Raw genomic sequence first — 24,493 nt, 5'->3', positions numbered from 1 at the left:
ATCTCTATAAAAGATGAATAACATGTATTCTTTCAAGAACTACTATATACTCCAATTATTACAAGAAAAGCACCACTGCAAATGTATTCCTCACACAGTACCTTTACTTGGCACACAGAACATCAAATGCATCACATCGGCAGTTTAAATAATGAACCACAGTCTAACTTCTCAAGTGTAGGGCCCAAGTTTAAAACGGGCACATCCATTAATCTATTAGTGCAATGGAAACAACGTATAGCCAGAACTGGGTAGTGACTTATCTTTTTATTGAAGCTATAAAGCTTTCAATATCTACACCATATTAACCCTTTTACTTTAACTAAAACTCACAACTGTGTTTACCATTTTAAGGTATTCGAAGTGTGGAGGCAAGTAATACACTTTCACAGCCACTGAGACTACACGGATGGCAATTCCTTCAACCCTTTGTGAGACACAAGCAAAAAAGAGGAAGAGAAAAAATCCTCTTATTGACTATTAACCTTTGAGGCTTCATGTGGAATTTTAGAGCTATTAAACTTGTAGCCAAGACACAAACCCAGCCTGGGTCACTGAAACTTCAATAGAAGCAACAACTGAGGCTAATTCTGGATTGAATTGTGAGGGCCCATGTGAAATTCAGCACAAGAACTAGTTCTGGATGCCCAAGCAAAAAAGCCTCAAGCTAAAGAGAAAGCAAATGTATATTTTAAGAGACTATTTTTAGATATTTTTTTTTTTGCATGTAACCATTTTATTTTTCTTCAGAATATTAACTGAAGTCACAGCTTAATCACCTTTCATCAAAAAAACAAATTAGTTTCCTGGGCTTTATATTGAAATGAAAAGCTTGTGTCACATTGTTTTTCCTATTTTTCCAACACATTTTTGCTGCTTTTGCTTCAAAGATGAGTAGATGAGTAGCATGTCAAACTAATGAAGTTAATGCACTCAAATATTCAGTTAAGGTGAAAAGAACAGGAGTAAGAATGCTAAAGGAATAAGGTTTTACAAGTGTCAATGTGCAGTTGGCAAATAATGGTTAAAATAATGCAAAAATCAAGTAACAATTTTACAAAAAACAAAACAAAAAACCAGTATGATATTTTTCCACCATATTCATTACAAACAAAACACAACAACAAAAAATCACCCAAAAAAACTTAAAGGGCTTTGGTTTCAATTTTTGCTCCTTGTCTAAGTATAGTAAGTCTGACACAATGGCTTAAAAATTGAGTAAAGGGACTTATGGAAACTATTTGAAGCATTTCATCAAACCCCAAATCTGCAGGTAAAAACCAAAAAACAAAAGTTCCTGCAACTGTGTATGCATTAAAAGGATTTAATTCCTAGTTTTCAAAACTAAAGAAATAAAGTGATATTTTGTGACTCATGGAATACAATGATTCCACTGACTTGGAAATAAGGCAGCAACGTTGGGGGTGGCAATTCTGGTGGTACACATGAAGGAGAAGGCAGTATTTACTGTCTGATACATATTCCTTGCTCCTTTGCTGTTGTGGTGTTACAGAACCACCGTGCTCCTCAGTCCTTGGTGCTGCTTCTCCTCCACAGCCCTTGCTAGTCATTTCAAGGTGAAATGCAAGTACAGCCTCACTGCAAAGCCTCCCTGGCAGTGTTTGGCCTTGCTCCCTCCCAGCTCAGTGCTGGAGGCCTGTGAAGCATGCTGGATGGAAGGAGCACAGGAACCTCTCCACCTGTAACTTCCCTGGCCTTAGGAGCACCGGAATCCCTTTAGGATAGGCTGATTAATAAGAGGAAATGAAAACTTGATTTTTCCCTTTCCATCTCAATTTATGTTCAAGAAAAGCACAGAAACCAAAGAAAACAAAGTAAAAAAGTAAAAAAAAAAAAAGGAAATGAAATTTTGCTTAGTCAGAAGCTTGGGTTGCATTGCTAATATGATTTTAGTCTGTGTGACTTTGTGCAAAATATTCTTAAGAAGGCTCTGGCTCATTTTCAAAGTAATCAAAAAAAAAAAAAAATCCCAAAAACAAACCCTCAAAAATCATACATCAACCAAATCCTTATACAAACAAGCCAAAAAAGTCCCCCAAAACAAAACAAAAAATGAAACCAACACAAATCAAAACCTAAGGATGCATGCTTGGAAAAATTGAAAAATGTGCCTGTTGTATATATATATATATGTCATAAATGTGACACATATAACAAATAAATGTAGTGTGTAAATTTTGAACATTTCAAACAGTACTGGTTTGGCTTTCGTTTTTCCATTTCCAAGTCTACATCAAAGCACTATTGTTTTAGAAATGGATAACTGCAGTGAAAATGAGCCTGAGCTATGTAAAAAGGCCGCCCTTGTAAACATTTCCTCAAAGGGAACAGTAGCAATTGAGTATGTATCAGTTACTCATACTGTTTTCATCACTAGAGCAATGCTTTTATAAAAGACAAACAGCTTATTTCTAGGCTGTCAGGGATGTAGAGAACATTGATTTTTGTTGGAAGCAATCAACTGTAACTGAGTCCCAGGTTTCCCTCTGCTCTGCCTTTACCAGCGAGCATTCACTAGGTCTTCTGCTCTGCTGCTGTCGCTGTCTGTGAAGGAGCTTCCGGCTTCATGATCTGGTATGTGATAAGATATTCTGGGTATGCCTGGAAAGAAGCAAAAGAAAATCAAATCGAAATCACCCTTCTGACTAGTACATTATAGCTTTAATTAATGTGGATGCCTCCGAGGCTGCTGATTTGGACCAATATTCTGCATACATCCAGTTAGAGATTACTGAACAATTACTTAGATATTTGTATATACACATGTGTAAGTCCTACACTCTCGAGAACTGTTAAAATGTTATTTCTACGCTGAACACTGTACATTAATTCACCTACTTCGCAGTCTGAAAAAGGGTGCCTTTCTCTAACGTGTGAGCTGCAACCCAGCTCCGGGTGGGGTGGAGAGGGCCAGAGAGTGTGTGCTGCTTGGGTAGCTGGTGATGACAATGGAGAGATGGAGAAGTGGGAAGGTGAGGTCAGGTTCTATAGTCATGTATAACATTTAGACACATTCTTTTCCTTTGTAGAAAAATTGCAAAGAGGACTTTGGGTAATGCCAGCAATTGGATTTTGGTAGCACAAGACTTAAGGTGATCTCTGACATCTGTAAATTTTAGTCAGGCAGATTCAAATGGTCTTTATGCTAAAAGGTCCTCCTCCCCTGAGTGCTCCTGACTCCTACTCACAGGCCTGCTGAATTGTTGTTCTGTATGGTTTAAGTTCTCCTAATCCTATCAATCCTGATACATTGAGAAGTATGAGTAGTCCAGAACACTTAATTGTAATTCTGAGAAATCTGTACCTGGACCAAGAAGCAGTTGTTTGAACAGAGCAGGGGAACACTGAATGTTTTAAAATTGGGAAAGGTGTGAGACAAGGTTGTGTTCTTTCACCATACTTATTCAACCTGTATGCTGAGCAAATAATACGAGAAGCTGGGTTCCATGAAGAAAAACATGGCATCAGGATTGGAGGAAGACTCATTAACAACCTGCGATATGTCGATGATACAACCTTGCTTGCTGAAAGCAAAGAGGACTTGAAACATTTACTTATGAAGATCAAAGAGCACAGCCTTCGGTATGGATTGCATCTCTATGTCAAGAAAACAAAAATCCTCACCACTGGACCAATAAACAACATTCTTATCAATGGAGAAAAGATTGAAGTTGTCAAGGACTTCATTCTTCTTGGATCAACTATCAACACTCGCGGAAGTAGCAGTCAAGAGATCAGATGACGTATTGCATTGGGCAAATCTGCTGCACAGGAACTTTTTAAAGTATTGAAGAGCAGAGATGTAAGCTTGAGGACTAAGGTGCGCCTGACCCAAGTCATGGTATTTTCAATAACCTCACATGGATGCGAAAGCTGGACAGTGAATAAGGAAGATCGTAGAAGAATTGATGCCTTTGAGTTATGGTGTTGGAGGAGAATACTGAAAGTGCCATGGACTGCCAAAAGAACCAATAGATCTGTTTTGGAAGACGTGCAGCCAGAGTGCTCCTTGGAAACCAAGATGGCTAAGCTTCGTCTCTCATACTTTGGACACATTGTCCGGAGAGAACAGTCGCTGGAAAAGGATGCCATGCTGGGTAAGGTGGAGGGTCAGAGAAAAAGAGGAAGACCCCTAACGAGATGGATTGGCCAGGTGGCATCATTGATGGACTCAAGTGTGGCAGCGGTGGTGAGGTTGGCCCAGGATCGGACATTGTTTCGTTCTGCTGTGTATGGGGTCGCTATGAGTTGGTTCCGACTCGATGGCACCTGACAACACCATCATCACGGTTTAAGTTATGGACTAATCACATCACAGTCCAGAAGGCAAAGGAAATATTAAATCATACGACTAGAGGGGCCCAGTTTAGACCCTGAAACATTGCTTCCCATTAAGTCAATTCAGATCCATCCTGGCTACTACAAAAGCATAGTTGGCAGTTTTTTTCTGTTTGCTTTTAAATCCCTGTAAGAAAAGGTTCAACAACCACTTTTTATGACTTACTTCCAGGAAACTTAAGCTGAACTTAACTATGTTAAAATTTAAACTCCAGTGCTCTTTGCTTATTCTTTATGGAGACGAAGAAGGGACTGTCATGTTCTCTTTTATAACTCTGCATATTTGAAAATTATTGTATAGTCTTCTCTTCTCTAGGCTAATCAATTTTACATTGTTCACATTATTTCTAATAGGTGAAATCTCTGTTCTCACCAATGACCAGAGAATGCCTTCTCTTATGAGGGGGGGCTTCAAATTATTTGTGGAAAAGTTCTATTATCTTTTCATTTCATTTTTCTAGGATTTTTTGAAGTCCCTTATAGATACCTAATCTAAGGTGAAACTAAGGTACAGGTAAAAAGATTCTTGATATTTAAAGACCAATCATGCACTAAAACCAGAGAAATGGTTTAGCGCAAATGGTTTCTTTTCAAGTCTAGTTTATTAATTTTCAACATTACATTTTTCAATTGTAAAGAAATTAAAAACATCTCATCAATACTAAATCTCTGAATAAAACAGTTATGTGTATTTTTTAAAGTATGAAACACTTAGGGTGAGGTAAGATTGAAGTTAAAACTAAAAGTAGCAAGAGAAAAACTAACAAATGCCAGCTTCACCATAAAATCAGGAAAAACTGCTCATGGGAAACTATTCAATTGTTTCAACAGTTAAAAGGAGTCCTGGCGAAAAGAGTTAAGCACTTGGTTAAGATCCAAAAAGATCAATGGTTCGAATCCACCAGTTGCTCCGTGTGAGACACTACCTGGCAATCTATTCCTATAGAGATTTCAGCCTAGGAAACCTCATGTGGCAGTTCTACTGTATCCCATAGGGTTGCTATCTACTCAACATCGTACAGCAGTAGTCCTGGTGTACCACTGTGGGTTAATGTGCTGGACTGCAAAGTCAGCTTGATCCATAAGGGTGGCCATTCAAGCTCACCAGCTGCTCCTTAGAAACCCTATACAGGGTTGCTACAGGTTGGAACTTAACAACAATCAATGTGAACAACTGTTATCCTCTAACATAAAAATAAATACCAAGTACATTTCATTTTTGAAGGTACTTCTCGCCTCCCCTTTTTCAAATAAGCTACATGTCACATTAATTTTTGTTAAACGATTTTTTCAAGAGATACCACTTAGGTTCAAACAGTGATTTTTCAAATTAAAATTGGCAGGTATTTAGCAACAATATTATGAGGATTAACAAGTAAAAACTTAAAGTTTGTTGATAATTTTATTTTGGAGTCCTAAGTGAGGCTTTCTGCTCCCGTAAAGATTTACAGCCTCGGAAACCCTGTACAGGGTCGCTATGAGTCGGAGCCAACTCCACGGCACACAACAACAACAAGCAATTTTAAGTATTAACTGTACTGTAGCTTTATGACTCAGAAAGTTATAGTTCTATGTAAGTACTGTATAACCAGCCTGTGGCAAGTACATATAAGACCTATAAAATGCTCTTAGCTCCCCAGTACCATGGTGTCATGAAACATTGCAAGGCATTAGTTTAGAACAGGTCTCTAGAACAACATGAGATCACAAACCTTTGTTTCTCTGATCTACTGTTCATACTTGGCTGACAGATGATTGTTGGGTTATATTTGCAAAGTAGATGTCAAAGAATCATTTGGCTATGTTTATTTTTACTTGAAGTGACTGCCACAATTGGACTATACAGTATGTTGTGGTGGTTGTTAGGTGCCATCGAGTCGGTACTGACTGATAGTGACCTTACGCACAGCAAAACGAAACATATTTCATTAAATTTTTTTCTTAAATCCTTACATGGTTTCTCTAGTCTACTGGCATGTTTACTAACTTGGTTTTGCTTATTTAATGGGTAACATACCTGTTCTCCTCTATAGATGACATATTCAGCATATGCAAGTCCATTCACACTTGGTCTACCAATAACAGAATGATGCCCTGGAGGGGCATGTGCCATTTTCATGGTGCTGAATTGCAGAAAGGATTTTCCAAGAGTCACTCTACAGAAAAGCATTTGTCTAAAATAAAAGGAAAGCAGTGCTTTAAAGGAAACTTTAAATCATAAAAGAATTGATTTTTTAAAAATATATTAAATACAAGGCAGGTAATTTAAATTTCAACTTCAAATTTACAAGTAAGATTTCATTTGTTCATTTACTAATAACATATGGCAACTCAAAATTGTAATTCAATAGTAAAGACTTTAAAGCAGTTTTAGTGTGGCAACAAATTTTGCCAGATGAAAAAGGGAAATACCAGAGAAAATAGTCCTTTATAAGCACAGACAGGTGTTAAATGAAAAAAAAATAAACAACTGAGAAGTCCTGCTGTGGGTTAATGTGCCAGACTGCAAAGCTGTTTGAACCACAAGGTTGGCAGTTCAAGCCCACCAGCTGCTCCTCGGAAACCTTATACAGGGTTCGCTATAGGTTGCACTTGACTCGACATCACTTCACAACAACTCTTTAGTCATTAAGACACGCTTACTCAGTGGAGTACTGGGGTGGAGCTGTAGGGTATGCATTGGCCTGCTAACTGCAGGGTTGGCGGTTCAAACCCATCAGCCATTCCTTGGAAACCCTACACAGGGTCCCTAATGAGTCGGAATTGACTTGACGGCACACCACCACTTGTTCACATTGATTGTTGTTAAGTTTCAACCTGTAGCAACCCTATATAGGTTTCCAAGGAGCAGCTGGTACTGCAACTCATTCCAAGGAAAAAGTGGAAACCAGAATGATATTAAACACCAACTCAAAATTATACACTATTTGAGTAAAACAAGATTTGGATAGATATTAAATATTATAGCGGGGGTTGATTGGGAAGAAAGTAAAAAGGTATTTCAGAAACAAGGGGTTGTCAAACTACGGGTTATGGTAAGTTCAGTCCACCATCTGTTTACAAATAAAATTTGACTGGCACACAGCCACACATTCATTTACATATTATGCCTGGTTGCTCTCACCCTACAAAAGTAGAGCTGACTTGCTGTGACAGGGAAAGAATGACCCATAAAGTCTAAAATATTTACTATCTCATCATTTATAGAAAAAGTAAGCCAAATCCCTAATATAAAAAATGAATACATTGTAATTAACCACTAAGATATTGTTACATGCTAATAGTTATTGTTTAATCAAATAGTTTGTGTTTAGTTATGGAGTAAGATTTTTGTGTTATGATTAATCAGAGATATTATTGAGTCAACTAAAATTTGTGCTGGACCCAATATATGTACCTATGTCTGTTATTGTTAGGTGCCACCATCAAGTCGGCTACAGTTCACAGCAACCCTATGCACAACAGAACAAAACACTGCGTGGCTCTGCACCATTCTCACAACTGTTACGCTTGAGCCCATTGCAGCTGCCACTGTGCCAAACCATTTCCTTGGGGGTGGGGGATGACTCCTCTTTTTTGCTGACCATTCACTTTATCAAGCATGATGTCTCTCTCCAGGGACTGTTCCATCCTGATAATACGTCTGAAGGATGAGAGATGAAGTCCCGCCATCCTGGCTTCCAAGGAGCATTCTGACTGTACTTCTTCCAACACAGATTTGTTTGTTCTTCTAGCAGTCCATGGTACTTTCAATATTCTTCTCCAACATCTTAACTTAAATGCACCAATTCCTCTATGGTCTTCCTTATTCACTGTCCAGCTTTTGCATGCATATGAGGTTACTGAAAATACCATATGAGGTTATCGAAAATATGCTTGGGTCAGGCGCACCTTAGTCCTCAAACTGACGTCTTTGCTCTTCAACACTTAAAAAGGTCTTGTGCAGCAGATTTGCCTAATGCAATACATTGTTTGATTTCTCGACTGCTGCTTCCACCAATGTTGATAGTGAATCCAAGCAAAATGAAGTCTTTGACAACTCCAATGTTTTCTCCATTTATGATAATATTATTTATTGGTCCAGTTGTGAGCATTTTTGTTTTCTATATCTACTGCTTCCTTATTGACCATCTCCTTATCAAAATTCACATCTATTATCCGGCTATTTTGTACACTGAGGAGGAGGCAGGCCTGGCAGCAATGGCTGCAGACTGTCCCCTCCCTTGAGGGGGATGCAGAGTGTCTTTGGGAGGCTTCTGGAAGCTGGGCTACATAGCCTTGTGCCCTACCATGGGGGGCACCAAGTCTAGCTGCTGTGCAGGACTGACCTCTGTGGCCACAGCCTCCAGGCAGACCAAGCCAGTGGGTACTTGTTCTGGGTTCCCAGCTCGTATGTGGTCTGAGGCACTTTAGCTTGAAATTGCTATGGGGTAGTATGGTGGAGTGAATTACTTAATGTCTCTTCTATCAAAGTCTTTGTGAACTCCCACCAAACAAGTTTTTTTTCCCGATGATACAGGGTAAGAGAAGGTGGGGAAAGATTATATGATTCCATTATGAGTGATTATTAACAAGGAAAATTGTGACTTTAAAAACTTGGAAACTCTAATGTGGGTATAAAATGAGCTTTTCCGAAGCACAAGGGGGATCACACTGCCATCAGGGAAGAAGAGCCAGGAGTGGAGGGCATCCTTTGGACCCAGAGATTCCTTCATATTGATCTCGATCCAAGAGACAGCTGTGACATCAGAGAAATAGCAGTGAAGCAGCAGCAGCAGCAGCAGCACCAAGAGCCAGAGCCCCAGGCAGAGTGGTGGAGCAAGTCACGTCAGTGCCTTTAGGCAGGACGCTGCTTTATGGAATGGGGTGCTTCCAAGGACTTAATTAGGGAACTAGTTTTGTTGCTCCACAGAGCTAGAGATGAATGCCTTTGGGCTGAGGCTTATGGTGGGCATTTATTAGCAGCATTAAGAGAACTCTATAACATTGCTGGAGCAGGGCAGAGGCCAAGCCAAGGGCCAGAGAGAGGCTTGTCTGTGGGCCTGGCTGAGGAGAGGCTGTCCGGACAGGAAGAACTGTGCCCTGAGCATGTTCTAACCCTTCACTGTAACCTGTTATCTTCCATAATAAGCCCCACAGCTGTGAGTATGGAGTCTGAGTTCTATGTGGTCACTGCAATGAATGATCAAACCCAGTTGAGAACTGATTGCTGGGAGAAGAATGATGGTTCATTTTTTGCAGGTAGAAGGGAGAGAGGAGAAGAAAGACAGGTACCAGAGAGAGTGTTTGGAAGAAATGCATATGGTATTCATCATACCTGAAAGCCTGCTGAAACTGGGTCTAAAGCCTTGCCTTAGTGGGACCAGGTCCTCAGCCAGGCTCCCAGTACAAGATAGCCTGAACCTTGGTGAACTGGCCTGAGGGCAGAGCCTGCTTTAGGATCATTAACACAGAGCTGCCAGTGGTGGGAGGAGAGACCTGGAGGTAGGTCCTGGAGGGAAGCTCTGACCCAGCACAGGAAGAAGGTGAAGTGGTTAAGCCAGGGGTCCTCCAGGAACACAGCTCAGCTTTGTCCAGCTTTGTCTCCTCCAAGTCTCCTTCTCCACACAGGAATAGTCCATAACTGGACTCATCACAGTGAGGAGCACATCTTAGCTGTGATTATTTCTATGATCATATTTTCTAGATATAAAACAAACAAACACTGGACAAATGGATGGTCTGCAAACAGAAAAAACAAAAACACCCAAAGCAACAACTTCATGTTTGCAGAATAACCTGGTCTTTGGGACCTAATCGTGTCCATAAGTGAGGAGAGGCTGTATTTTGGAATGTGGGTACTTTTTTTGTTAAGCTTGATGCTGTTTTCATGGCCTTATGAGATACTGGCTTGGTATCAACTGCACTCTCTAGCAGCAACCTGGGGGAATAGTTTTGCTGTGCATCAGAGGAAGGCTTTTTCAGCTCCAGCTCCACACTGCAGCAGTGCTACAGCATCATTGGACTCAGTCCACTCAGCTATCTGGGCCCACTGCCATAGCCATTCTCAGTCTATCTTATCACACAAAGCAGGTCCTAACAGACCCTGGCTTCCTGCTTCCTTTCGCAGGGCTTTTCTGTTGCTGTGCAGGCAGGAGAAGGCACAGGACCTCCGTCCACAAGGCTGCAGGTGACAGGCAACACAGTGTACTGCTGGCTCAGGCCTGCTCAGGGGCTGGCCTGGTGCACTGTGGAGCATGGTGCAGAAGCAGGCAACTGATACTGTGGAAGTACTGATGGCTGGTGGGGAAAATTCTGACCAAGTCAAGACAGGAGACTGTAGGTCAAGTCACCTGTCTTCTCTCACTGATGTATGGATCAGAAAGTAGTTCAAACATCTCATGGACAGAGCAATCAACTGAGCTTGTTATAAAACTGGGGCCAGACTGTCAGCGTTTTTGAGGTCACTAGTTTTTGTGGCCTCATTCTTGTTTTCTTGGGATTGCAATTGCTCAACTCTCCCTTCAGGCTCTGTTTTCTAGAAAACTTTGGGTAAGACATAGGTTTGCATGTCCAATTTTAAAGAGCAACTGCTGATGTTCAATTACGTTCACTTGGTCGTTAATAAGGAGCCCTTGCTGCACAATGGGTATAACCCTTTAGGAGCATTAGGCTACTAATCACAAGGTTAAGAGGTTCAAACCTACCAATTGCTCCATGGGAAGAAAGATGAGGTAGTCTGTTCCTGTCAACAGGTCTTCTAAATCCTAAGAAACAGTTCTACCCATTCTGTAGGGTCAATTTGAGGCAGAATAGACTTGCGCGTAGCAGATGTGATTTCGTTTTGGTTTCTTCTCCATTAACAGTTAGGTTTGAACTAACAAAAAGGAACTTTGTTGGGAATTTTTGTGTGTTACCAACCAAATCAAAACCAAACGAATTCCACTGCCAATAAAGCCAATTCCAGTTTCTAGCACCCTATACAGGGTTCTGGAGACTCTAAATCTTCATGGGAGCAGACAGCTTCATCTTTTTCCTGTGGAGTGGCTGGTGGGTTTGAAGCACCAAGTTTGAGTTTAGCAGCCCAACATCTAAACTACTGCTACCAGGGATCCTTGTGTTAACCAGCCACAGAAGTGTAAATGGAAAGAAGTTCCTTCTGGAAATGTGACATCCATCTTAGAACTGTTGATGGCTTCCCCACCCCCCCGCCCCCACTTTTTCCCCCATACCCTAACAGAGAGCTACTAAGTTTTAAGTTCAACACCCATAATAAATTTTAAGGGTAGATGGGTCTCTTCAACGATTTAACTAAATCACAAGGAAACTTATTACCAAGACTTATATAAAATAAATCGCAGTCTTCATAAAGTACAATTATTTCCTTTTTTTTCATTGACAGGGAAGGGAACAGCTTTTTCACTGACATCAGAGACAGTACAAGGGATTTAAAAAAAAAATTGTGGAAAATGGAATAAAGAGATTATGTAATTTTCCCACAAACTGTTTGAAATCCCTTTTATACTATTATTCTTCTCGTCAATTTCTATATGAGGAAACTCATTTGCTTACTGTTACTATCCAAATATTGATATTTTGCAGTTGGACTTTCCAAACTTTTAAAGCTAATTATATATCCTGTCTTAAAACAAACATCAGTAACTAGATGTAAATGACAGATCCTAATTCTTTATAAAGTTCTATGCTTTAGTCAAAATGTAAATAGAGCTATAGGTTCTTTGTTATACAGAAGTAATTTTCAATATTTCTTGTTTGATTCTGAAGAAAGGAAAGAGAAGCCCAGGAATCAAGCCAGGCTGGAGTGACTTGTTCCGTAATTTCTGACTGGTGGTCATGGGTTTTGGTTATCAGCTCTGCTGACACTGATCCTATTAGGGTAGAGGCTGATCAGAGATATGGCTCCTTATAAGACAACCCGGGATTTCTGTAGGTCCTGGTAAGCGAATTTGTTCATGATCTGAAAATGGCAACCATTATAAAAGGACAGGATGCTCACCTGTGACATATATAACATGACCTATCTTTGTGAGTGGGGCAGCCTGTTCCTCCTCCAATCCCATACACATACTGATTGCTTTTAGAGGAGTTTTCAGCAAAATAAATTCCAGCTCCAAACATCCCTCCTATGTATGCATGTCGCTCATCAAATCCTTTGTGAATAATGGCATTAATGAAAGGCGAACCTAACGATACAAAGAAAGAAATTATTAGTTTTTGAACACTTTTCTAGAAACTCAATTAGCTGCACACTATCTGCACTTAGCAGTCTATAAAAAGTTTATTTGGCAAGCCAGTCAATTATATATGTTATTAAAATGTATCAGAGATTCATAGTGTTTGCCAAGTAAAGATGCCATATGAATTTTCCAATTGGCACGAGCTTTTTGATAGCAAAGTACAATGTAACTCTGAAAATACCAAGTATATATACCCAATCTTACTTCAAGTAAGTGTAGGAAATGTGATGAACTGAAACAAATACACTAAATTATAATAGAAGCATTTCACTATCTAGATGAGTCTATTTGTAATTTGAATTCTAAAATGTTAAATTATTTTTACTGAACACATCTTGAAAAGACGATTAACACACCGTGGCTTATAAAGGAGTTATTGTTGCTAGTTGTTGTCAAGCATGCGTGTGGGATACAAGTACTCCATAGTTTTGGAAGCAGACCACAGGGCGTCTTCTGAGGAGTCTATGGGTGGGTTTGAAGCATCAAACTTTGGGCTAGTAGTTAAGCACCTAACTGTCTGCATCACCCAGGGACTCTAAAAAGCAGTTGTTGGGTGTCATCAAGTTGGTTCTGACTGATAGCAACTCTAACAGAATGAAATGCTATTTGTTCTTATTTTTATTTAATGTTTTATTGTGAATTATGTGATAGTTTACATGGGAGAACATTAGCTTTACATTCATCCTATCATATATTGTTTCCTTGTCATGGTTACAATCCCCTCCACGCATCACCAACCAAACAAAGGATATACTCTGCAAACCTGTCCCCTGTTCATCAGCACACAGCCCCTCTCCCTCTTTGTGTCTAAAGTCCCCAACTGCTCCATCTCTCCATGTTATTGTCTCTGCCTCCATCTCTGGCATCACTGCTTCTCTTGGTAGGGTCCCACTCTCTGCTCTTCTCTCTTCATGGTCCCAGGGACCTCCATTTCTAGACTGCAAAGTTAATCACTACCCGCCTTGCTACAAAATATCTACCTGTACATTTCCAACCCTCACCATCAGTTCTGATAACAATTATTCACTATTGTATCACAAGAGACCTATCTGCATTTCCTTTCATCAGCCCCGCCTAGACAGACTAGATACTACTCAGTGGAGATTCTACATTCCTCCATGCCCTCTGGATCTAGGTTCCCTCTTGAAAGCTTGTAAGCCAGTCACTCTTCCCTTTGTAGCCCCCTCCCACCCCATTTTGGGTACCCAATGTCCAAGTTGCCCATCCCTGTCTACTCTGTGTATGGAGGGGGAGGGAATGATCCTTGCTGTAAAGATTTGTTCCCTCTTTTGAGCTACTGCATCCATAAGTGTAGGTCAAGTTCATCAAATTTTATCAGATTACTGTTTTTTTCCTCTTCTTTCTTCTTCTAGTTGAGCTTTGATCATACAGTCATTGAAGCCAGGTCAAGTGGGTATTATCGGCAAGTGTGGGTGTTTTTGTGCATATGTTCTCTCTTCTTAACAGCTGGACGCTTCACTCTCCACTCTAGTCCTCTGTGCCTATGTCAGTGACTCTGGGCTGAAGAGTGCCAAGGTCTTGCCATACTGCTGGCCAACCAGGTCTCCACCCGGGTTCACAGGAGTCTATTGAACGTTGTAGGGCTTGGCTCGCAGCTTCGTTGCTGGTTTTCCCTCACTTCTTCCTATCAGTGACGAATGTGGTCACCAATCACAGCGTGTATTCCCATTGAGTCTCAGTCTTGGAAGGGGGTTTGTTCTGAGGGTACCCAACCACTTGCCTTGGTGTCTCCTGGGTGAGCAACTTGCTTGCTCTTGTAGTAATCAGTCGGTCTGCCTATATTGTTTTGTATTTTTACTGTCGGTCTTTCAAGGAGTATCTTCTGTTCTTCTAGCCACTCCAGGCTGATCTGCTCATCCTTTCAAGTGGAAATTTCCCACCTCTGAATATTCTGGATGCTGTTCAGGATTCCACATATAGTATTATGTAATGCAGAGGCTCCACAGGAAGCCTCCTATGCTGGGCACGATGTAGCCGTATTTTAACTATTCCAATCAGTTACAGGCAGAACACGGACTTACAAGCTTTCTATGGTGATATTTCTGGGTATTCCTTTCTCTCTCCCCCTCCAGTGTCTATTTTATAATGGTATGCAAGGGAAACCAAGATTCAAAAGACAGACAAGCATCTTAACATTATTTCCCCCCTTTTCCCCATTCCAACCATGTCTCAATCCCTGTATCCCAGAGCCCTGTTGTTCCAAAGTTGTGCATACATCATTCTTTACCTCTGGCCCACTTGGCCCATGCAAACCTGCCTAATTGTTCTCCCATCTTTGTTCTTCCAGTCTCCTCCCCCTACTTGTATATTGCCCCCCTCCCCACCACCCAAACTATCCTGTGTCTATTCCCTGCCCTGTGCCCCACCTTCCCGTCCCCCCACATTCCAGCAACCAGCAAAGAACACCCCCACCCTTTAGTATGGGCTCTTTTTCTTAGTCTTTTGCAGTAGTGGTCCTTTGCAGCATTTTCCTTTTGTGACTGACTAATTTCACTCAACATAAGTTCCTCAAGGTTCATCCATGTTATGCCATGGCTTACTGCTTCCTTGTTATTCTTCAAGGTAGCATAATATTCCATTGTGTTTATGTACCACAGTTTGTTTATCCATTCTTCAGTTGATGGGCACTTTGGCTATCACCATTTTTTTGCTATTGTAAATAGTGCTGCTATGAACATTGGTGTGCATATATCTACTTGTGTTATGGCTCGTATTTCTTGTGGGTAAATACCAAGTAGAGGATTTGCTGGATCATAAGGTATTTCTATTTCCAACCTTCTGAGGAAACGCCATATTGCTTTCCAGAGTGGTTGGACCATTTTGCAGTCCCATCAGCCATGCAGGAGTGGCCCAGCATTTATTGTCCTCTCCTTTTTTGATCTTTGGCTGTTACTGCTGGTGTAAGATGATATCTCATTTTTGTTTGGATTTGCATCTCTCTAATGGTTGCTGTTTGGTTTTGCACTATTATCACAATTGTTGTTATTCTTGAACCCATTGCTGCTGACATTGTGTCAATCCATTTCATTTGGGGGTCTTACTCTTTTTTGCTGACCCTTCACTTTACAAAGCATGGATATCTGTCTCTAGAGACTGGACCATCTTGATAATGTGCCTTAAGTATGAGATAAAGCCTCACCATCCTGGCTTCTAAGGAGCATTTTGGCTGTACTTATTGCAACACAGATTTGTTTATTCTTCTGGTAATCCATGGCACTTTTAATACTCTTCTCCAACATTATAACTAAAATGTATCAATTCTCCTATGGTCTTCCTCATTCATTATCCAAGTTTCACATGCATATGAGGCAGCTGAAAATACCATGGCTTGGGTCAAGCGCACCTTAGACCTCAAACTGACATCTTTGCTCTCAAATAGTTTGAAGACATCTTGTGCAACACATTTGCCTAATGCAATACACAGTTTGATTCTTTGACTGCTGCTTCCATGAGTACTGATAGTGGATCTAAGCAAAAAAAAGTCTTTGACAACTTCAATATTTTCCCCATTTATCATGATGTTATTTATTGGTCCAGGGGTGATGAATTTTGTTTTCTTTACATTGAAATGCATGCAACCCATACTGAAGGTTATGGCCTTTGCTCTTCATCAGTAAGTATTTTAAGTCTTCTTTGCTTTCATCAGGCAAGGTTGCATCATCTGGATACTGCAGTATATTAATGAGTTTTCGTTCAATCCTGTTTCCAGGGTTGTTCTTTCTATGTTCCAACTTCTTGAATTATTTGCTCGGCATGCAGATTGAGTAAGTGTGGTGAGAGAATACAACCCTGGAGCACACCTTTCATGATTTGAAACCATTCAGTGTCCCTTTGTTTTGTTCAAACAACTGTCTCTTTGTCTATGTACAAATTCTTCATGCGCACAATTAAATGTTTTAGAGTACGCATATTTTGCAATGTTATTCATAAGTTGTCAAGATCTACACAGTAGAAAGCTTCTGCACAGTCAATAAAGCAGTTGTTGCTGTTGATAAGTGCTATCAAATTGGCTCCCACTCGGTTTCCAAGGAACAGTTTGGTGGGTTTGAACTACTGACCTTGTGGTTCACAGTCCAGTGCCACACAGGAGTCCATAAAACAGTCGGCAACATGTAATTATTTTAGGAGGAAAAACATCCAACCTACTCATTATAATTAATAACTAGGTCTCTTTACTTTACTGTAATTTGCAAAAGCCCAGAGAGATGTCTAGAATTACTGTCACGACACTCACCATGAAACAACATGCGCTCATTGTGATGGTTATGATTCTCCTCAGACACCTCCTTTTGCCTGTGACAGAATCGCTCCCTCAACTTCTTGTTGACAACTTTTTGAATCTGTGAGAATGAGGCAGAAAGAAGTCAGTAAGGAGTGAACGCATCCTAATTTGTAGTTAATGATTTCAAAATGAAAAAAGGTTGTCTTTACAGTGATTCAATTTTTGCTATGTTTGATTAAATTTATTTTAAAATTAATTAATTAAAAATGACAAGGCTGTCATTACAATATAATTCATTTACTACCCTCCCTTTTGGTGAGAGAAGTTTTAGTTACAGTTTTGATTTTCTATAGTAGACCAGGCAGTACCTCAAAATCATCTTAGCAGTTTTTTGAAAAGAAAAAAAGATTATTTCTAGGCTTGGCTTCCATACCCCATCTACTTATTGAATGTTAAGGGGTGAGGTCTACAATTCTACATTTCAAACCCGATGTGCACTGATATAATTTTCCTATCAATTGAAAGGGTTAAACCAGTTCTCACAGATTTTATTCATCATTATGATACTCATTTGAAAAAAGCATTTAACAGGCATCTATGCCATATTATAGAGTCCTGGTGTGGCACTGCAGGTTAAGGTGCTGGACTGTAAAGTCAGTTTGAACGGCAAGGTCAGTCATTCAAAAGCACCAGTCATTCCTCGGAAACCCTATACAGGGTCGCTATGAGTTGGAAGTGACTTGATGGCACTTAACAACAACAACGTCATATTACAAATTTAAAAACTGAGGTTAAGATATAGGAATATATTCACTCTGATATAGTTGCTGATAACTTTGACTGAAAAACCAGGCATTTAATGCTAGTTACAAATTATAACAAAGGTTACTGTCAACTATGTTTGAATTTGGGGATATGCTGGGACCACACACATCATCAATACAAGCTGATGTAGCCTTCTGTTTGTAGTTTTAGTGACTCTTAAGTCTCTATTCCTAAGAAGTATGGTCTTTGAAGGGTCAGAGAGCATTTGGCAAAGGACTTTAAACAATTCACCGTCTAGATTTCATTATTATTTTCAGGCATGGCTTACAATCAAATTTTCACTCTGAATTTTTATAAACTTACTCGAATAACATTGTATCTGTTGAAGATGCCTCCAGCATTACCACCATCTCTGTGTTCTCGAATTGTACTTTGCATCTATAGAACAAAACAAAATAACTAACAACCTTATAAAAATTCCCAGTGTTATTCTACAGGTATCCCTTCCATAGTTTTCACCATCTCAATTTTATAATATTTTTTCACTGATAAAAACTAATAAATAAATAAAAAATAGGTGTTGACTATAAATAGATTCACAAGTTTAATGGATACATAAGTACTTTTAGTAAGGAAATAGTCATGAAAATAAATGTTAAAGTTTATGCATTTGCTATTTACTTTTGAATAAAAGCTTTGAAAAATTTTTTTCTACAAACACAATGGGGAAATGTCTATATAAAATAACATTAAATCATTTGCTTTACTATTTCACATTAATGAGAATTAGAAGTGACACTGGGGTTAGATTAATTTGATCAATACAGTAGACAAATGCTAAAACACAATTTAAAATACATACTACATTTTATTTCTAGGCAAAGTTTTCCTCATTTTCTCAGTAATCCTTAATTTGAGATCCAAAGTGTACCCACACTGACCAGGAGATGTTGAATATAACATACACCTACATAGAATAACTTTTTTCTGACATTCTTCTTCTACTCTTCCAATGATGACTAATTACTAAGTAAAAGAAAATATTATAGAGATCTACAGTTCTCAAGAAATTGACTCATGAGAGTTAATTTTCTATCTCATTGCTTTATTTGGAAATTATTTCTTGTATTTTTCATACTAAGGAGCTCTGGTGGTGTAGTGGTTATGAATCGGGCTGCGAACCTTAAGATCAGTGGTTTGAAACTACCAGCTGCTCCGCGGGAGAAAGATGAGGCTTTCTACTCCCGTACAGATTTACACCCTCGGAAACCCTGTACAGGGTCGCTATGGGTCGGAACCGACTCTATGGCACTTAACAACAACAACAACATTTTTCATACTATCATCAGAATGTATTAACTTCTAGGATAATAATAGGAGTCCTGGTGTGGCGCTTTAGAATTAGCAGTGGACTATGAGCCACAACGTCAGCAGTTCAAACCCACCAGCTGCTCCTTGGAAGTGCTATACAGGGTCGCTATGTGTTGGAACCGACTTGATGGCACTTAATAACTAACCACAAGATTGGTGGTTCAAACCCACCAGTCACTCCTCAGAAACTCTAAACAAGGTCGCTATGAGTGGGAACCAACTCGATGGCACTTAAAAACAACAGAAGAATAGTAAGGCAATAAGACACTTGAAGACATTACACTTTCCCATACCAAATAAGTAGGAGCTGAAACATCACCCTGAGATAATGGTCCTGAGTTCCCTAATGTGATTTTCTAACATGGGAATCATATGTATGATTCAAACACAAATGCAGGCATAACTTTCTCTCTTTAGGCATGTGAATCAATATGAAATTAGGCAAACTACTTCTTGGATAATGAAATTTAGCCCCCTCTTTTTTTTTTTTTTTAAAATGGGTAAGAAGTAAGGGCAAATTCAGCAGTAGAGAAGGAATTTATATGGTTTCTGTCTACTCCAAAGTAGTATTTTAAAACTGGCAATATTTGATTACAATGGTCAAGGGATACAGAATAATAAGCAAGCTTACCAATCCTGGAAAAATAGGTTACCACAGATTTCAAGGAAAGATAATTTAAAAATCTTGAAGTACTTTACCTCCTCTTCTACTGACTGATATTCCTTATCTTCTGGGGCAAGATCCAGCAAAATAGTTCCCTGATTAACACAGTGAAAAGTCAAATAAGGATTGGTACCTGTAAGAGAGAAACATTAACACATTAAACAAAAGCAGGTTTTGTTTTATGAAAATCATTGTGGTGCATAGTTGCTATATTGGATCATGTCTAAATTATTACAATGTGAACCTAATACATAAGGTTATATTTAAATAAATACACTTGAAGATGAGAAGAAGTGGATACATGTTGGGCATGATTTTGATCTCTTCTTACAGAATCCCTTGTACAATAGGACTTTACAAACAAGTATTTGTGGAATTGAACTCAGTCATGAACATACATGAAGCTGTGCTTGATACAAAAAAGAAACAGCCACTGACATTACAATGCACTTGGAACTAAGGCTTTAAACACTGTTGGTCAGTTTAAAATGGTCACTTACAATATATTTTAAAACACATTATCCTTATTAACTAATTTCAGAAGTGAACTAAATTACAGTTAAGTAAGGTTCGAGTTCAAAAATTATCTTTCAGTTTCATGTCACTTGTTGTTAGGTGCCATCGAGTTGGATCCGACTCATAGTGACCTTATGCACAACAGAACGAAACACTGCCTGTTCCTGGGCCAACCTCACTACTATTGCATGCTTGAACACATTGGTGTTGCCAATTTACCAATCCTTCTCACTGTGGGTCTTCCTCTTTTTTACTGACCCTCCACCCTACCAAACATGATATCCTTTTCCAGTGATTGGTCCCTCCTGACAATATGTCCGAAGTATGAGAGATGAAGTTTGGCCATCCTGGCTTACAAGGAGCACTCTGGCTGCACTTCTTCCAATACAGATCTGTTTGTTCTTTTGGCAGCCCATGGCACTTTCAATATTCTCCTCCAACACCATAACTCAAATGTGTCAATTCTTCTTTGGTCTTCCTTATTCACTGTCCAGCTTTCACATCCATATGAGGTTATTGAAAATATCATGGTTTTGGTCAGGTGCACCTTAGTCCTCAAGCTGACATCTTTTGCTCTTCAACACTTTAAAAAGGTCTTGTGCAGCAGATTTACCTAATACAATATATCATTTGATTTCTTGACTACTGGTTCCATGAGTATTGATAGTTGATCCAAGAAGAATGAAGTCCTTGACAACTTCTATCTATTCTCTGTTGATAAGAATGTTGTTTATTGGTCCAGTGGTGAGGATTTTTGTTTTCTTTACATTGAGATGTAATCTGTACCAAAGGCTGTGCTCTTTGATCTTCATCAGTAAATGTTTTACGTCCTCTTCACTTTCAGCAAGCAAGGTTGTATCATCTGCATATTGCAGGTTGTTAATGAGTCTTCCTCCAATCCTGATGCCATATTTTTCTTCATATAATCCAGCTTCTTAGATTATTTGCTCAGCACACAAGTTGAGTAAATATGGTGAATGAATACATCTGAAACCTGTACACCATGGATGATCCTGCTGGTATTTAAATACCTATGGCATAGCTATCAGAATCACAGCAACTCACAAGCCACCACAGTATGACAAACTAACAGATGAGTGGTGGTCATGTTACTTACGCAATTTAATTAGCTCTGACTGGTCTTTGCTATCCTAGAGTGAAACAATTTCAGCAAAGAGTGAAATGATAAAGGCAGACAAAGGAGAAAGATAAGAGTCTTATAAGAGGAAAATACAATGGAAAAAATTTAGCTGAGACTTGTGAGGGAGGGAGAAAGGTTCAAGATGAGATAAGAAAGAAAGGTCAGATCATGAATAGCCATGTTTATGAATGTCCGATTTTATTCTATTGAAAGTTTTTATACAGTGGTATGATAGCGACCCTGTATAGGGTTTCCAGGAAGAGGCTAGTGAGCATGAACCGCTGACCTTGCAGTTTAAACTGATTTTGCGGTTCAGTGCATTAACCCATAGTGCCATACTATATATGCCTTTTTAAGAGTTCTCTGGTTACAGTGTAGAGAATATACTGGAGTGAGGCAAAGATGAGGTGGAGATAGATGGAAAATAGTGTGAGGGCCCAGAAGAGAGATGATAGTGGCTAAGTTTAGGGTGGTAGTGATAAGAAAGGACAGAGGTAAAGAGATTGCAGAGATATTTTGGATATAAAGAATGGAAGGAGAAAGAAAAATGACATTTAGACTTCTGGACTGAGCAACTGGATGGAGACTGATGTCTGATGGATGATAAGTGCATGGGTTCTGGGGTCCTGATCCTTCACTTCATTTCTGAACTATACGTGTAACTTACCTTGTTGTCCACCTAACAGTCTTTCCACTCCTTTGATTAATTTGTGGCGGTGTCCATATGCATTGATGCCTATTTCTTTCAACTCTTCATGACCCATATCAGCCAAAACATCTAGTGTGATCTGGAAAAAAAAAACAAATCTTTAGGACAAAAGATCTTCCATCTGCCTACAACGTTCTGATTTCTTTCGAATTAGGAATCTTCTTACAGTTGTCTTGGTAAGCTCAGCAGTTTTCTAGTCACTTGAAATGTTCCTTATTTTTCTGGTAGTCAGTGAAGAATTAAAAATGAGAAACAATACTATATATATATATATATATATAAGATTATGGCTATATTTCCCATTTCCTTTTCATTGTTTAATCAGATTGTCTTCTATCTAAGGAGCTCTGGTAGTGTAGTGGTTACAAATCGGGCTGCAAACCGCAAGGTCAGCAGTTCGAAACTACCAGCTGTTCCACGGGAGAAAGATGAGACTTTCTGCTCCCGTAAAGATGTACAGCCTTGGAAACCCTGTACAAGGTTGCTATGAGTCAGAATCGACTCCACGGCACATAACAACAACAAAAACAACAACAACAACAAATCTTCTATCTGTTTCATGTCTTAAGAAGGAACAACCTGTAGCTTACAAATGGGAACCACAGGAAACAGCAGAGCTCCGGGTGCAGGAGGCAGCAGAGAGAAATGGTGGGGGAAAGCAAGAGATGTTTAATACCATAAGAATGTAGTAAAAGAAGTGAGCAGTTTTAGGCAAGCAGACTTTAGATAAAGGAAAAACTTCCCAGGGCTAAACAATATTCAAACATGAAACAGGCTGGATTACAAAGCTGTGAGATTTACATCAGTATAAATTTTGGTTATAGACTATTTTATAGAGAAGTTATACGAACAATTCTAATTTGGGGAAGAAAATTGACAAAATGGTTTTTAAACTGCCTTATAATGTTCTTTTCCATTCTATTTTTGTACACAATAGTGGTATTTAATTTTTGATTAATCCCTGGAGATGAGATGATTAGTTGACTACCAACATGACTGAAAATTATCAAATTCTTCCTTGGGCTAGAAGTGATTGTGACTCTACTACCACCCAGTGGCAGAATTAGGAACTCTGAGGACTGAACATGCAATTTTTCTGGCCCAGAAGATGTGGGTCAGAAATCCAAAAGATTTTGGGTCAGAAATCCAAAAGATTTTCCTTAGATTTATTTTTCCTTGGAAATCTCAACCTCTATCCAACTAGACAGTTTCATTATCTATGTAACTTTTCCTATCTCTATATTTGTAACATTACATTTTACAAACTGACAAATTTGAAGCTCTGAATGCAGTATCATTCAATGAGTCTGATCATACAATAAGAATCCATCACTCATTCTTTGGAAATAATTTATGATACTGATTCTAAGCATTCATTTAAGAAATAATTGGTCCACTGCACAAAATGGGCAATTCATGTCCAATTACTCAAAGGAAGTTTTTAGCAGAGCTTTTAAAGGCAATAGTTCTGAAATGCCCATCTTTGATACTAAATCATTCACACAATAATAGGAGCCTTTACATTTTTAGCTAGAAGTGATTTTAATGCAATTTAGAAATCATGTATAGAAGACATTACATTATTATTGTCTTATTTTTTTCTTCTTTTAAATATTCTAAGCTTAGGTACAAAGAGCTTAACACTTTAACAGGATTTTTCACCTGTGTTGTTAATGAAAACAAAGCAACCACACCATAACTGAACCAAACTACAAAAAACTCCATATAGATTGTTACCAAGTTATTTAGTATAGGAAGCAAGATTAAGAATAGGCCTCATATCTGCTGTGGAAAACTGCCCGTAGGATGGTCCTCAGTGACCCCCCCCCCCCCCGCCACTACCTCCTGGTATTCATGTCTGGTAATCCCCTTTCCCCTGAGAGTGGACTACATGACCTACTGACTTCATAAGGGATTAGAAATTACTTCTTATATTGATGATAAAAAAGATTGTGGCTACTATCTTGGGCACTCATTCTTTCTTGAATTTCTCACTCTGGGGAAGCCAGCTGCCACATGTGGCAAGATGACTCAATGATACCCATCTCTTGATAATTCTTGCCCTTGTATAATATCTTCCCCCCTTGAGTGTGGGCTGACCCAGTAACATGGTTTTAATAAAGCGACTACGTGATTAAAACCTGGGACACTGATGGGCAGATAATTCTCTCTCCCTTGCTGGCTGCCATGCTAGAAAGGGCCACATGGCAATGAACAGAGGCTTTTAGTCCAACAGTCCATACAAAACTGGATCCTGACAGCAACTGTGTGAGCTAGGAAGAAGATCTTTCCTCAACTGAACCTTCAGATGAGACACCAGCCCTGGCTGGCACCTTGAATGCAGCCTTGTGAAAAACCCTAAAGCAGAGGACACAACTAACATGTGCCCAAACTCTGGACCCTAAAAACTGTATGTAAGCCAATAACTGTGTGGTGCTTTGAGTGCTACGTTTGAGGCAGTTTGTTACACAGCAATAGACAAGTCATA

At 39.3% G+C, this 24,493-nt stretch overlaps 1 protein-coding gene across 1 annotated transcript in view; it reads right to left on the bottom strand.

Annotated features, from left to right (window-relative positions):
* Positions 1-2,387: 2,387 nt before the first annotated feature.
* Positions 2,388-24,493, bottom strand: part of TNKS (tankyrase, TRF1-interacting ankyrin-related ADP-ribose polymerase) — a 278,487-nt gene continuing 256,381 nt past the window's right edge. The window contains exons 21-27 of the mRNA XM_006834485.1: positions 21,964-22,084; positions 19,675-19,772; positions 17,968-18,042; positions 16,852-16,957; positions 12,356-12,542; positions 6,377-6,533; positions 2,388-2,622 (exon numbers count right to left, since the gene is read on the bottom strand). Of these exons, the coding sequence (XP_006834548.1) occupies positions 2,536-2,622; positions 6,377-6,533; positions 12,356-12,542; positions 16,852-16,957; positions 17,968-18,042; positions 19,675-19,772; positions 21,964-22,084 (831 nt within the window). The 3' untranslated portion in view covers positions 2,388-2,535. The remainder of the gene's footprint in view (positions 2,623-6,376; positions 6,534-12,355; positions 12,543-16,851; positions 16,958-17,967; positions 18,043-19,674; positions 19,773-21,963; positions 22,085-24,493) is intronic.

The sequence above is a fragment of the Chrysochloris asiatica genome, unplaced genomic scaffold (genome assembly GCF_000296735.1).
Source record: "Chrysochloris asiatica unplaced genomic scaffold, ChrAsi1.0 scaffold00011, whole genome shotgun sequence".
Lineage (NCBI taxonomy): Eukaryota > Metazoa > Chordata > Mammalia > Afrosoricida > Chrysochloridae > Chrysochloris > Chrysochloris asiatica.
The sequence above is the reverse complement of the archived record's forward strand: the minus strand, read 5'-3'. Positions and strand labels throughout refer to the sequence as shown.